This window comes from Miniopterus natalensis, chromosome 19, assembly GCF_054644295.1.
Source record: "Miniopterus natalensis isolate mMinNat1 chromosome 19, mMinNat1.hap1, whole genome shotgun sequence".
NCBI classification, from domain to species: domain Eukaryota; kingdom Metazoa; phylum Chordata; class Mammalia; order Chiroptera; family Miniopteridae; genus Miniopterus; species Miniopterus natalensis.
In genome coordinates, this window is record NC_142099.1 from 328,717 (window position 1) to 341,998 (window position 13,282).

Genomic DNA, 13,282 nt, shown 5'->3' on the forward strand with positions numbered 1-13,282 from the left:
GAGTCCCCAAGTCCACTGGTGCCCCCTACAGTCTCTGCTCAACACCACAGCCAGAACTTTGCTGACTCATAGCAGGTGGCCCCTCTGCTCAGCCCCTTCCAGGGCTCCCATTTCACTCAGAGCAGAAGCTGAAGTCCTTTGCACCATATAATCTTGAAATTATTTGAATGTTCTATATTTTTAAAGTTTTTTAAGCGGGGAATATATTTCCACCTATTTTGGAGGCTATTTATTTTATTTTATTGTTTTGATTATAGACAAATTTGAATTAAAAAATAAATTTAAATAATTTATAAAGGTAATTATATACTGTATTTCATATGAATATAAATATTTCTGGATGTATTTTGACCACATAAATATGCATAATGACTTAAAATGCTTTATCCTTTGACCCACAAATTCCACTTACACGAATTACCCCTTCTACTCAGCACAGTATTGGAAGTCCTACCTAATGTAGTCAGAAAAGTCAAAGAAATAAAAAGCATACAAATCAGAAAGGAGGAAGCAAAACTCTCACCAGGTGCAGAAGACATGATACGACAGATAGAAAAGCCTGAGGACTCCACCAAAGAACTATTAGAACTAATCACTGAGTTCAGTAACGTGGCAGGATAGAAAATCAGAAACCTGCTGCATTTCTATACAGCAATAATGAAAAATCAGAGGAAGAATTGTAAAAATCCATTTACAATTTCATCAAAAAGCATAAGTACCTAGGAGTAGATGTAACCAAAGAGCAGAAGGACCTGTGGTCTAAAACTACAGGACACTGAAGAAGGAATCGGAAGAGGGTACAAGGAAATGGAAGGGGCACTGTGCTCATGGGCTGAGAGGATTCACATTGTCACATGTCCTTACTGCCTGAAGCAATACACAGGTTCAGAAAATCCCTATTGAATACTCATGGCCTTCTTCTCAATCCTAAAATGTATATGGAACCACAAAAGGCCTCAACTAATGGGAGAAACCTTGAGAAAGAGCAACAGTGGAGAAACCACCCTCCCTGATATGAAACTATATTACAAGGCTACACAAATAAAAACAGCGTGGTTCTGGCATAAAAACAGACACATAGTTCAATGTGAGAAATGGAGAGCCCAGAAATGAACCCTGACTTATATGTTCAATTAATCTGCAATAAAGGAGGCAGGAATATACAATGGGGTGAAGACAGTCTCTTCTAAATGGTGCTGGGAGATCTGGACAGATCACTTTCTTACACCACATACAAGACTAAACACCACATTCAAAGCGGATGAAAGATTTAAATGTAAAATTCAAAGCCACAAAACTAGAAGAAAACGTCCGCAACAAACTCTATGAGAACGCTCTGAGTAACATCTTTTTGTATGTGTGTCCTCAGGCAAAGGCAACAAAAGAAAAAATAAACAAATGGAACCATGCCAAGTTAAAAAGTTTTTGCACAGTGAGGGAAATTTTAACAAAACCAAAGGACAACCTACTGAATGGAAGAAGCTATTTGACAATGAGACATGAAATAAGGGGTTGCTATCCAGCGTTTATATATAAACCCATACAAAGTACTGTACAAAAATCCAATCCAAGTTAAAAAATGGGTAGAGGACCTGAATAGACGTTTCTGCAAAGAGGAGGTCCAGATGGCCAGCAGATGGGTGGACTGGAAATCCCTCTACCGTCAGACAATGTTGTTTATCTATTCTCCAGCTCTTGTATCTATACACTGGTTCAGATTTTTCTATGTTTCAAATAATTCTCTAATGAACAGCTTTACATATAAATATTTAAGACACACACACATCTCTTTGAAATCTCTTAGAACACATTCCCAGGGTTGATCAGGAGGGACTGTAAAAGGCCTTTGCTCGTTTCTGGCCACAGGAAGTCCCTAGGAACATGCAGTTGTCGAGCTCCTTCATTCCGCTTGTCTCCCTGCCACAGATTTCGGAACTTGGGCCTTACCTTGCCCTGCCTCTGTGCTTCCACCTGGGCCCTCACCTGAAGACTCACACTTACCCTTGGCACTTCCAGCTGAAAATCACGGAACGAAGAACGCCAGTATGGTTGAGTCTGTGATGCGGAAGTGTGGGGAAACCGAAAGCTTGTTCAGGACAGGAAACAGTGCAAACCCTCTTTTGAAAGCAGTTGTTTTGTGATTGACTCAGAGCAGTGTCTCATCAGTTGTTGGGCAGAAACCAGGGGCAAGGTTAGTGTGAAGGTACACTCGGTATTGGGTGGTCGCAGTGAGGACCAGCTCCAGCACTGATCTCCACACTCCGCGTCTCTCTGTGTGTTTACCATGTTGACCCACTCCTGGGGGTGGGTGTATGATCAGGTCTTTATTACATACGTCTGCTTTCTTTCCTTTATATCATAATGGACTTAGCAGCAGATCTAAGACAAATGAATAGATGTTAATGTGTGAGAAGAACGTGTATGTTAATTGTATAGTCGTTGTGGCCCTTTGTTAACATTTTTTACAGCAGAGCCCAGTGAAAGTATGAACAGAAAGACACAGAAAAACTACACTCACGACACCTTTTGTGGCACCTCAGATATTCAGGTCTCAGATCTATTTCCAAGTAGTACAATTTTCAGGTTTCCAGAGGCAGTGCTGTCAGGGACCGAGGGGCATGTTTTACATTTTTCAGAGAATTTTCATTTGGGGTGTTGCTGAGAAGATTCATCCATTCTCCATCCTTCTCTTTGCTGCATTTGGATTTTCAGGTTATTTATTTCTCCTTGCCTGCAGCAGTCTGTAGCTTCTGTTTACAGTGAACATTGTGTTACACATGCTGACTTCATTGTACACTAATCTTCTGTTTATCTCGGTATCCTTGGTTATTCATCTGATGCCTTGAAAGTTGCAGACATCAGTGCACCTCCCCCTGGGTGCTTCCACACATCTATGAAGCAGAACACAGTTCTGAAATGCCCGAAGCACCAATGTTGTGTTTAAAATATAAATGTAGGAGGCATGCTGTCCCTCCAAGGAGCATGCTCACGCCTATGGACAGAATAAACTGACGAACAAAAGAGACACAGAGACGTGGAAGCAAGCAGCAGACTGACATATATCAGAGGGAATGGGGGTGGACTGGGAAGAGATTAACCAAAGAACTTCTATGCATAACCCATGGACACAGATAATAACTCAGTAAATGCCTGGTGACAGGGCAGAAGTGGGGTAAAGGGGGCCAATGGGGGAAATATTTTCAACAATAAAGATAAATTTTTAAAATATGGCTTGCTGCCTGAAATCATAGCAGTAAAATGGGAACATTCCAGTCTTGCTTAGAGGGTCCAGGTGACTTTGACATAGAGAAGCAGCCTAATTTCCAACGTAGGTCTGAATGTCCAATATGGGATTTCTGGGCAGAACGCTGCATATCTCTTTAGAGTTTCCAAGGAAATAGGGTCCTAGGTTCACTTATTCAGACCTTTACGTGATGCTGGGAGACAAATTGTGTGAAATGGGACAATAAATATAGCAAGGTCGAACTTTCATTAGAGAAACCCTGTATTTTGCAGATAATCTCATTGGCTTTCTGTGTCTGTGTGTGGGGGGAAGGGGTTGAGTATTGTCAGCCAAAAGAGAGATGTCCTCCAGAAATGCTCTTCCTTCCCAGCTGCAGGGATGGTAATGTCTAACTGAGTCCGGGCACCCCCTAAAGGCTCATCCATGCACTGAAAGAAAGCAGAACATGCCTTTCAGTCAAAAAATAGACTGTACCTGAGGCCAATTTGTGGAAATCGAGAAGTTTGACTTCAGGATATCCAGTCTCCACTTGGTGTCAGTTTCAGAAGCCCAGGGCAAGGCCCAGGCAAGGCCCTTCTCTCTTACACATTTGCATACTTGAGGGAGTACAGTTAGTGACAGAGGCAGGGGCCCAAACCACAGGTCCAAGGACAAGAGAGACACACACACAGAGACAGAGAAATCACCATCCTCATTCACCCTAAAACTCACTAGTTCTGTTCTGTGACACTGCAGCTGAGTCTTCTGTTTCCACTGTGGGGACTGTGAGCACCCTCAGAAGACCTCATCTGACTGTGCACGGTCTCCACTCCCAGGGCGCCCGTCCCCACAGTCCCTCCCCTGTACCAGCCTATTTCCTAGTCATCAGCTTCACATTAGCAAGCCTTCCAGTTATTTGAAGGAGAAAGGTTAGCCAAACTTACCGTCACAACCCGAGACCCGTGTGTCTCCTCAGGAGCATGGGAGACAGTTTACCAGCCTCCTCTCCTCTGTCCTCACCACTAAACGGCTGTCCTGCTTTTCGCTTTGGCTGTCCTGCTTTTCGCTTTTCGTGTCTGTGTATCCCCAGGCTTTGAATCCATGGGGTCAGGAGCTCAGAGTCCCAGAGAAGCAAAGAGCCACTGACCTGCATACAATGGAACCTTTCCCTTCTGCAGGAAGATGGGCTTTAGGGCCTTGTTTGTAGAACAATGGAAGGAAACCCTAATTTCCCACGGCAAATATCTCCTGACAAAATGACTGGGGGAGAGGGGAAGCAGAGTGGCTGGGGCAGCTAAAGCCTCAGAAGAGGAAACTGGTGTCAGAGGAGGGAGGTTAGGAAATGAAGGCCAGTGGTTGCCCTGGGTGGCTGCTTAAGGTTTCTGCTGGCTGACCTCCGGTCACTTGTTTAGAAAGGAGCTTGTCTGTCACCTGGAGGCCGACTGCTCCTCCATGGGAGTCCGTGCTTAGCCTATTTTTTGATCCACTGGTTGTGCACCATCTCAGGCAGGTGCAAGTTAGATAATTGCCACTAATTGTTTTCAGGAAGTAGCCCTACAGAGAAGGCTGCTCTCAGTGGGTGAGCTCAGACTCAGGCCACATGGAGACCAGTGTTGGAAAGGAGGGCTTCCAGGGAAGCAACGCACAGCACAAGTAATTAAAATTCACCAGAAACTGTGTTGTTGTTTTTTAATTCTCACCTGAGGATCTCTTTTTATTGGTGAGAGAGAGAGAGAGAGGAAGAGAGAGAGGGAACACGCACTGTCCTGGGGTGGAATCGGCAGACATCTGGCACACGGGAAATGCTGCATCCAACCGAGACACCAGGCCAGGCCATGGCTTTTGAATGAGAAGGGTCCCTTAATGCAAGAAAAAGGAAGAAGGGAATCCTAACGAAGTGAATTCCCCAGGAAGAAAATGAAACCGGACATTACCTGCTTGTCTGCACTGTGGTTGTTGAGATGCCTCTTGCTCTGATTCTCAAGGCTCCGCCAGGTGTTGCAAGTGAAAAGGCTCCTTAGTGAATCAGCGACCTGCAGTAACCTCAGCAGGTGATCTGAACACAACCCCTACCTGGGCAGGTCTTTATGGGCACTGAGCCCCAGGCCTGTAATTCTTTAGTAAAAGGTTACCTTCCCCTTAAGGAAGCCCTGTCCACTGTCCTGGGCATCTAGGGTAACACACTGTCCAAACGCCAGAACTGATCCTCTTTTTCAGACCCCTCGGAGCATCATCACCCTCCAAGGAGCACCGGGTCTTGTTAACTCTCCTTTCTCCCACCTTTGTGAAATCCTTACGTTCCCTCCCTCACCCAAATGCAGAAGAGAAGCTGCAAAACTGTCGTTCTCGAGAGCATCTGAGATCTTGCTCCCTCAGTTTCGCTCAAATTAACTGTTATAAAAACTGTCTACAGGTTTCTAAGTCCTACATTGACAGACATGAGAATCCAGTCTCCTGTTAAACCTGCCATCAGACTTGCAAAACAAATGAAACAATGCCACACACCTCACTAGCATTTATTTCCCTTTGCAAACAAATTATTTTTAACAGCAACAAAAAAAGTTCTTTATATTAACCTGTAATCAGTTTATTACTGTCATTGAAATAGATTAATAAATACATCTTTAAAGGCTTTCAGTCCAACATAGTAAATATTAGCAGATATAAGCAAGAGCAAAAGCCCTCAGGGGCCCTCAATAATTTTTCAGTATTAAAGGCATCATGAGACCAAGAAGTTGAAAACCACTGGTCTCCCCACTGAACCTGGACCTTGTGATTAACCTGGTTCACTGCTCACCTGCTCAGCCAGGACCTTAAACCTCAGGCCATTCTCAGTGACCCAGAGTGTTTGCTGCAGGGACACCTGGGCCAGGCCAGACCCAGAGGTGTCCTTGTCATTGCTCCTTCTGTCTTGGTTTTTCATCCTTGGAGGCCTGGGGGCTTTACTGGGTGGGCTGGAAATCCGGGGGAGGGTGGGCATGGGCCTTGGATGCTGGGGTCCCCGGCCACCTTAACCACGCCAACAGCCAGGGCTCCTCCCCGCTCTCTGTCCCTCTTCCTCTGTCTCTGAGGTCCAGTGGTGGCTCCTCATCCCCTCAGGTCCTGGTGAATCCTGTTGTCCCCACCTGGAGTCCATGGCGTCTGAAGTCAACGCAAGTTCAATGCCGAACATGCCGCCTGATGCTACAGCAGCAGGTTTTCAGCCTGTGGCTGTCTCCCACTTTCTTCTTGGTTGGGAGCCATGTGGAAGCACTAGTTTCCCTGAGACCGGCCCCTGCCCCATGGTGACAAGCAAATGAGGTATGACAGCAACAGCCTGATGAGGGAGATGGGGCTGGGGACTGAAGAGGGGGTCACAGGGGCCTGTGGTGGAGGCTCTATGATGTGTCCAGAGTAAGAAGGGCCTTTTCCTCTGGACACTGTGCTGTGGGAAGAGAGATGTCCAGGGCTTCTCTATTCGCCTCTGAGACCAGGGAACTGGTCCTGGTGTCTGCAGTGGGTCCCTGCCCTGTGAAGAACCAGGCCACCCTCAGGCACCGTGACACCCTGGGCCCCTGTGAACGCTGGGCAGATAAACAGGGGGCTGTCATCAGATCCCAGCCTGAAGAAGGGCCTCAGGGGCCCAGAGAAGAGCGAACGGGGACACGTGTAGATGTGCGATCGGTCCCTCATGTTATAGAAAGAGACATCTCCAGACTCGTAGTCCAGGAAGACGGCCACCCGGCGAAGGCGCTCTTTCAGGGGAAGAATCTTTTCAGGGGAGGACAGGACCCGGTACTGGTTTCCAAACATTTCCAGGGTCCAGAAGCCATTCTGAGGAACCAGCAGGGCCTCCCCTTTCCTCGCCACACTGTCCTCACAGACCCCAACAGACCACACCATTACGTTTCGCACCTCCACCTCCCAGTAATGCCTCCCTGAGGAGAAGCTTTGGGCTCCCAGGACACAGGGCCGGCAGTCGAATCTTTCGGGGTTGTCAGGCACGCTCTGCCTGGAGGGTCCCCGCCTCACGCTTCTCCGGTCCTCTGACAGGAAGAGCTCGGGATGAGCAGTGTCTGGGTCCAGGACCACATCAGCTGCAGAAGAAGTCCCAGGTTTAGGCCTGGGGTCTCAGAGAGGTCCCAGAAAGCAGGAGTTAGGGGAGACATCTTGCATGGGATGGGATCTCCATGAAGGCCCCTTGATCCCAGATCCCAGCTCACAGATGGAGAACCCCCGAGGCTGCACTTCTACCTGCTGCGTGAAAGCAGTGGGGCCCAGGTAGAAAATAACTGGGGCTCTCAGAAATGTAGAAAGTTTAGCAAATGAGCTGAAATGAATGGCTCCCACTTTCTCTCCACTCTCAGATCTGCCCCCTTTTCTATTCAAGACCTGTGACCTCTGAGTCTCTCTTGAGTTGGAATCTTTCCAACTTGGCTTAAACCAGCAAAGGGTCCTCTTATTGGTCCTCTGTGCTCCACCAGCTTAACCAGGTGACATCTGACTTAAGTGACTGACAAGGGCAATGTTCAGAAGGTCCAAAGGCGGACAATGTCCCCACACGCCAACCTGCCACCTGAGAGGTGCGTCTGGCAAAAGGTGGGGGAACTGTTTCCACCGGGCTTTGCTTCGACACCTGGTCTGAAGTGACCTCTCTGGGTGCAGGAAGTACTCCAGGCACCTGAGGTTCTGCGGGCCTCCCCCACCTGCAGCTCTATCACTGAATCCACCTACAGTTCCCTTGTGTTAATATGGTTTTCTCCTTTCCCCATGTAGGTATTTCCGACAGTGACAATTGTGAAATTCACCTAAAGAGGAAAGGCCCAAGCACCATGGCATCTACTAAAACCTGGATTCTCTGGTGCCTGTGAGCAGAAGGGGATGAGTCACAAAATGCAAGGTGCTCATCAGGGGAGGCAAGTGGAGGCTGTAGGCTCCCTCATGCCCTGTCCCTGCCCCTCGCAGGCTGTGCACAGCATCAGTGCCCTCCTGGGGCACCTATCTGTCCAGCCCTGAGACAGGCTTGGGACAGCTTCCTGCCTGTCCCACACAGAACTCCTCACTGTGCAGCCTGGACCGTCTCCCAGGTTGTGACTACCTCAGCCAGTATTGTCTTCTTTCAAACTAATGCAGGATCCAAAGAGCAACAGCTACTGAAACAGAACTGTGGGAAGGTCCACTCTGTGTGCTTGGCCTCTGGTCATCATGGATGAAATTATACTAAAAAATGAGGGTGGGAAGGAAGCCAAGAGCTGATCAAGAGCCACGGAATTCCCTGTGGGAAGAGCTGGGATCCTGCACGGGGTGGGATGCTGCTAGTGAACTGGCCCAGCCCCCTGTCCCCGCCCACTGTGGCCCCTTGTGCCTCTCAGCTCAGGTGTCCCTTTGGCTGGCTAGTGGGGAGGAAGCTCTGGGACGTGAGGGACTGTCAGGGGTGCTCACCAGCGTGTAAGAGGCCTCTTCTCCATCCTGCAAGGGGACAGACAGAGTGAGTGAGCTTCAGGAGATAACAGCAACCAACAATACACATTGAGCAGGGAATCATTCAATTCGGGAAATGCTCAACTCACGCAATTCTTCTTGAAGTTGCTCTGAAAAATAAACAGAAACAAATGAATGTCTTCAACAGAACTAGAATTTAGCCCGTATTAAACAAAGGTCTAGCCCTTTCTGTGAAGCCAATATCCCATCCCCCACAGGCAGGGAACTGTCCACATTCCAGAAATGATCAGAGGACCAGGTGGCTGGATTATCAGTACTTATTTAGGTTGGCTTTCTTTCAACAATATGAAAGCGAGCTGGAGGGGTAGTGACTGGGACGCAGCTCCAAGGCCTGACTGCTGTGTCTCTGGTTCTCTGTCCCCCAGGCTTCTGCTGCCCGAGCTGTGTCCTTGGAATGACCATGAACTGCCCTGTTACTCTTTTACCTTTTATTGGACGTTCTTTCTCTCTTTTCCCACACGTTCCTTCCCCAGTTTCTTACGTGCAGTTTCTTTCTCTTCATTTTCACAATCTTTTTCCACTGATGGAGATCCTTTCTCCCTGCGGAGTTTCGTGATGAGACCGATGCTCCCAAGGATGACAGTGAGGAGCACAGCAGGCAGGATGACGGCCAGGACCTCCATCCAGGGAAAGACAGGCATGCTGGGGATAGAGGGCTCTGGAGGAGGCCAGGAAAGTCCCAGCGAGACAAGGGAGACCGCCCCTGAGATTCACATCTGAGGAGCTCACTCAGGTGCGTGCTCTGTCCCCTTCTCCCTCAGAAACCCACAGTAGTGGGCACAGCTGGGGGCTGATGAAGCCAATTCCTATACAGGAACCCACAAAAAAGAGGCCACCCCAGCGGCCCATCTCACAAATCCACACTTACATCAGCCTGCATGGACTGGAAACACCCCATGGTCAAGGACAACTAAAGGACACCTGTCCTAATCCTTCCCCTCAGCTTCCACCACTCACCTTCCTCTGGAAAACAGACCTACTGCCTTACAAGGAAACCCCAGCCTCCTAGTCAGTCGTGCCCGTTTCCACCTTGGTAACCCTTGCTCTTACCCAGAATCCCTCAGGAAGAGGCTCCCCTGCTGGTGAGGACCTGCACCCTCCCCCAATCCATGGATGGTTTTCCCTTGAACAAGGGACGTAAAACTCGTTACTAAATTGTTTTAGTTTTGTCACTTGACAGGGCCCAGAAGACAGAAGACAGAAGTATGTGGAGCCACCATGGGAAGGACCAAGATGAGGAAAGCCAACCACCGCCACCATCCTGGCACAGCCACTATCACTCTTGTCTGGGCACTGCAATGCCCTCCTCCTTGCTTCTGCTCACATCCTATGCAGTCTGTCCTCAGCACAGCTGTTTCTGTGAGATTATCTCTCTGCTCAAAACCCTGTGGGGTTTTGTATCTCCTTGAGACTAAAAGCCAAGATCTACTCGTGACCTACATTGCCTCATGTGGCCTGGACCCATTGCAGATCTGAATTCATCTCCTCTGATTCTCCGTGAACTCAATCCATTCCATCCACAGTGGCCTCTTGGGGTTCCTTGAAACTGCCAGACATGCTCCTGACTCAGGCCCTTTGCATGTGCTGTTCTTGCCACTTGGCTTGCTCATTCCTCAGTTGCCCACCTGCCATCTTTGCATTGAAGCCCTTCCTTACCATCCTGTTCATAATTACAATTCCCCTTCCCCTATCCCGCCCTGCCTCATCCCCTCATTAAATTTTGTACAGAACTCATCATCATCTGATATAAAAGTTTAACTGATTATTTTACTCCTTGCTTTAATTGTTTTATTGATTACCCTCTGCTTCCCTAGAATGTAAGCCCCATGAGGTTAGGGATCTTCATGTATTTTGTTCAGTGGTTAATCTTTGGTTTCTAGAACAGTGCCTTGAACATATGTGAGCCTTGCTAAGTATTTGTTGAATGACTTTAAGAATGTTTGTAGATCACCCGGCCAGGCATGGCTCATCGGTTGAGTGTGGATCTAGGATCCAGGCGATCGGGGTTCGATTCCCGGTCAGGGCACATGCCCGGGTTGCGGGCTCGATCAATAACTCTCTCATCATTGATGTTTCTATCTCTCTCTCTCCCTCTCCTTTCCTCTCTCTGAAATCAATAAAGATATACTAAAAAAAGAAAGAATGTTTGTAGATAGACAGACGATCCCCAGTTCTGTCCTTGGAAAATCCCATGAACAGGAGGCGAGGGCTTCAGCACACAGCACCATCAGGTGTAGACAGCTACCTGCCCTCTGCATGTTTTGTGATTGTTCTAAATGTTTAAAAATTGCTGCAGGATCAGAACCATAATGGGGGAAAACTATCAGATTTACCCTCGGATAAGAGGCTCCTCCTCAAGTTTTGAGACTACCTGATGTTCCCCTTGTGATGAGGGGAGAGGCCTCAGCTCAGCTGCAGCCTGAGTTCTTCAGGGCCCAGGACCCACCCCAGCCTCCATCAGTTCCATTTAAGTTCCCATTTGTCTGCTGAGGATCCTGCCTCCATGGGCTGGAACTAACCTGGAATGAAGATCACAGAGTCTTTCTCCTGGCCCAGCAGGGTGTTGTTGATGGAGCAGGACATGTTTCTCACAGAGCTGTCCATGATGATCACGGCCATGGTGACCCTAAAGAGGCCGTCTGTGCCCTGGGTGTAAGCCTCTTCCAGGGCGGGCACAATCTCACCATAAGGGTCCCTCCACACTGCTTGGGGCTCTGGGTACCACCCTTCAGATGTGCACTCCAGCAGGATACCCCCATCCTCATGGCCCTTCATTTCAATGAAGGGATCGGATCCCAGGCCTGGGGACAAAAATCTGGTGGTGTTCGGGGGGCCTGAGATTTGGAGAGAAACTTTCCCCAAGGGTCACACTGTGAAAAAGCCACCAAACGATGTGAAACCACGCACCTGCCACCACGAGGTACATGACAGCCTCGTCGTAGGACCTGCCTTGTTGGAAATAACAGCGGTAGCGGCCACTGTCGTGGGCCGTGACTTGGTGGATGATGAGGGCCACCCTCCCCCTGCTGATGTCTTCACTCACAAGGGTGGTCCGTCCTCGGTACTGCTCCATCTGCTCCTCTGGCCTCTCGCGGCCACCCTTGTACACCAGCACCGCGGGCGAGAACTGAGACCGGAACCACCGCACCTCCATGTCCTCAGCACTTTTCTCAGGTGACAGGTGGCAGTGAAACATGGTGCTTTCTCCCACCATGGCCAGGATGGGATCAGCTGGCCCCACGACAGTAAACTGGGCTGTTGGACAAAGGGGCAGAATCAGGCAGGGCACCAGCTGTGCAACATCCAGGGCAAGAAAGGAAGTGGCTGTTCCAGGGGCAGCTATTCCTGGGCTGAGCATTCTGGGGCCAGCAGCTGTGGCTGGTTGGAGCAAGAGAAGCCTGGTAAAGGCCCTGGCCCCGTAGTCCATTTGGAGCCTTATCCCAATATGCCAAGGTTGTGGGTTCGATCCCCACATACAAGGATCAAACAATGAATGCATAAATAAGTGGAATAACAAATCTCTCTCCTTTCCTCTCTAAAGTCAACACAATACAAAATTCTTTTTAAATAACTAAAATAAAAAGAGAGAGCTGTCCAGTCAGCATCTACTGAGGCTGCTAGTGCTTGGAGAACAGAGCCCAGAGAAGCACACACTGAGCACCCACAGACCCTGTGCCGGCAGGGGTTTTCTCCTGTTCCCCAGGCCAACCCGGTGCCTGGAGGGAAGGTGGAACTGGAGCTGTCCAGCATGGTAGCCACCAGCCGGGCCCAACCGAAATGTGCTGTCAGTGTGAAATGCACATACAAAATTTGAAAACTTGGAATAAAAAAAGAGTTAAATGTCTCATTCATAGTTTACATTAATTAAAAGTGTGAATGGTAATACGTTGGTTATTTGGGGTTATTTGCCTTTGAACTGGGCAGTGCTGGTGCCACCCCGGGCGCAGGTGCCGACGGAAGGAGTGAGCACAGCCCCAGGGGACAGTGGGCGGGCGCCAGAGGCAGCGGCTACCTGAGACCAGAGCGGACAGGCCGAGGAGCGGGAAGCAGAGCAGGGGGTCCGGCAGCGGCACGGGCGGGGAAGCAGCCGGCTCCATGGCGCCGGGGACCAGCCACCCAGGGGAGGCCTCGACCGCAGGCCCGGGGGCGCAGACCTGGGGAAACGCCAGAGAGACTTGGCACCACAGTGCTGATCGAGGTGCGTCCCTGTGACCCGGGTCGGTGCCATCAGAGCCCCCGCCTGTGTCCTGGGCACCACCTTGCTCCCCCGGCTCAGGCATCTCCCCCCGACAGACGCAGGAACGCTCCCCGCACAAGCCAAGGAGCCACGGCCCCCTGCGCGGCTCCCCGCGGGCCGGCTCCGCGCCTGCGGGTGTCACCCGAGAGCCCCCACGCCTCCCCCGCCCGCTCCCGCCGCTGTCCCCTCCCCCTCCAGGTACCGCCCGCCGAACCCCAGGGGCGGACCCCCGAGGCCCCGGGGAGCCCCTCTCCGGCTCCCCTCCGCCCCCGCCGCGCGGAGCGCAGCTCCCGTCCCGCCCGCCGGGATTCACGTCTGCACCCTCTTTCCTCCGCTGACGC

General features: G+C 50.0%; 1 protein-coding gene across 1 annotated transcript; it reads right to left on the minus strand.

The window, feature by feature from the left end:
- Positions 1 to 6,676: 6,676 nt before the first annotated feature.
- On the minus strand, positions 6,677 to 12,801 carry LOC107545546 (butyrophilin subfamily 2 member A2-like). Its single transcript, XM_087827684.1, has 7 exons — positions 12,717 to 12,801; positions 11,612 to 11,959; positions 11,224 to 11,505; positions 9,186 to 9,362; positions 8,773 to 8,793; positions 8,645 to 8,671; positions 6,677 to 7,299 (listed from the first exon to the last, which is right to left on the minus strand). Exons 1-7 carry the CDS (start codon positions 12,799 to 12,801, stop codon positions 6,677 to 6,679), a joined length of 1,563 nt encoding a protein of 520 aa, XP_087683810.1.
- Positions 12,802 to 13,282: the final 481 nt, after the last annotated feature.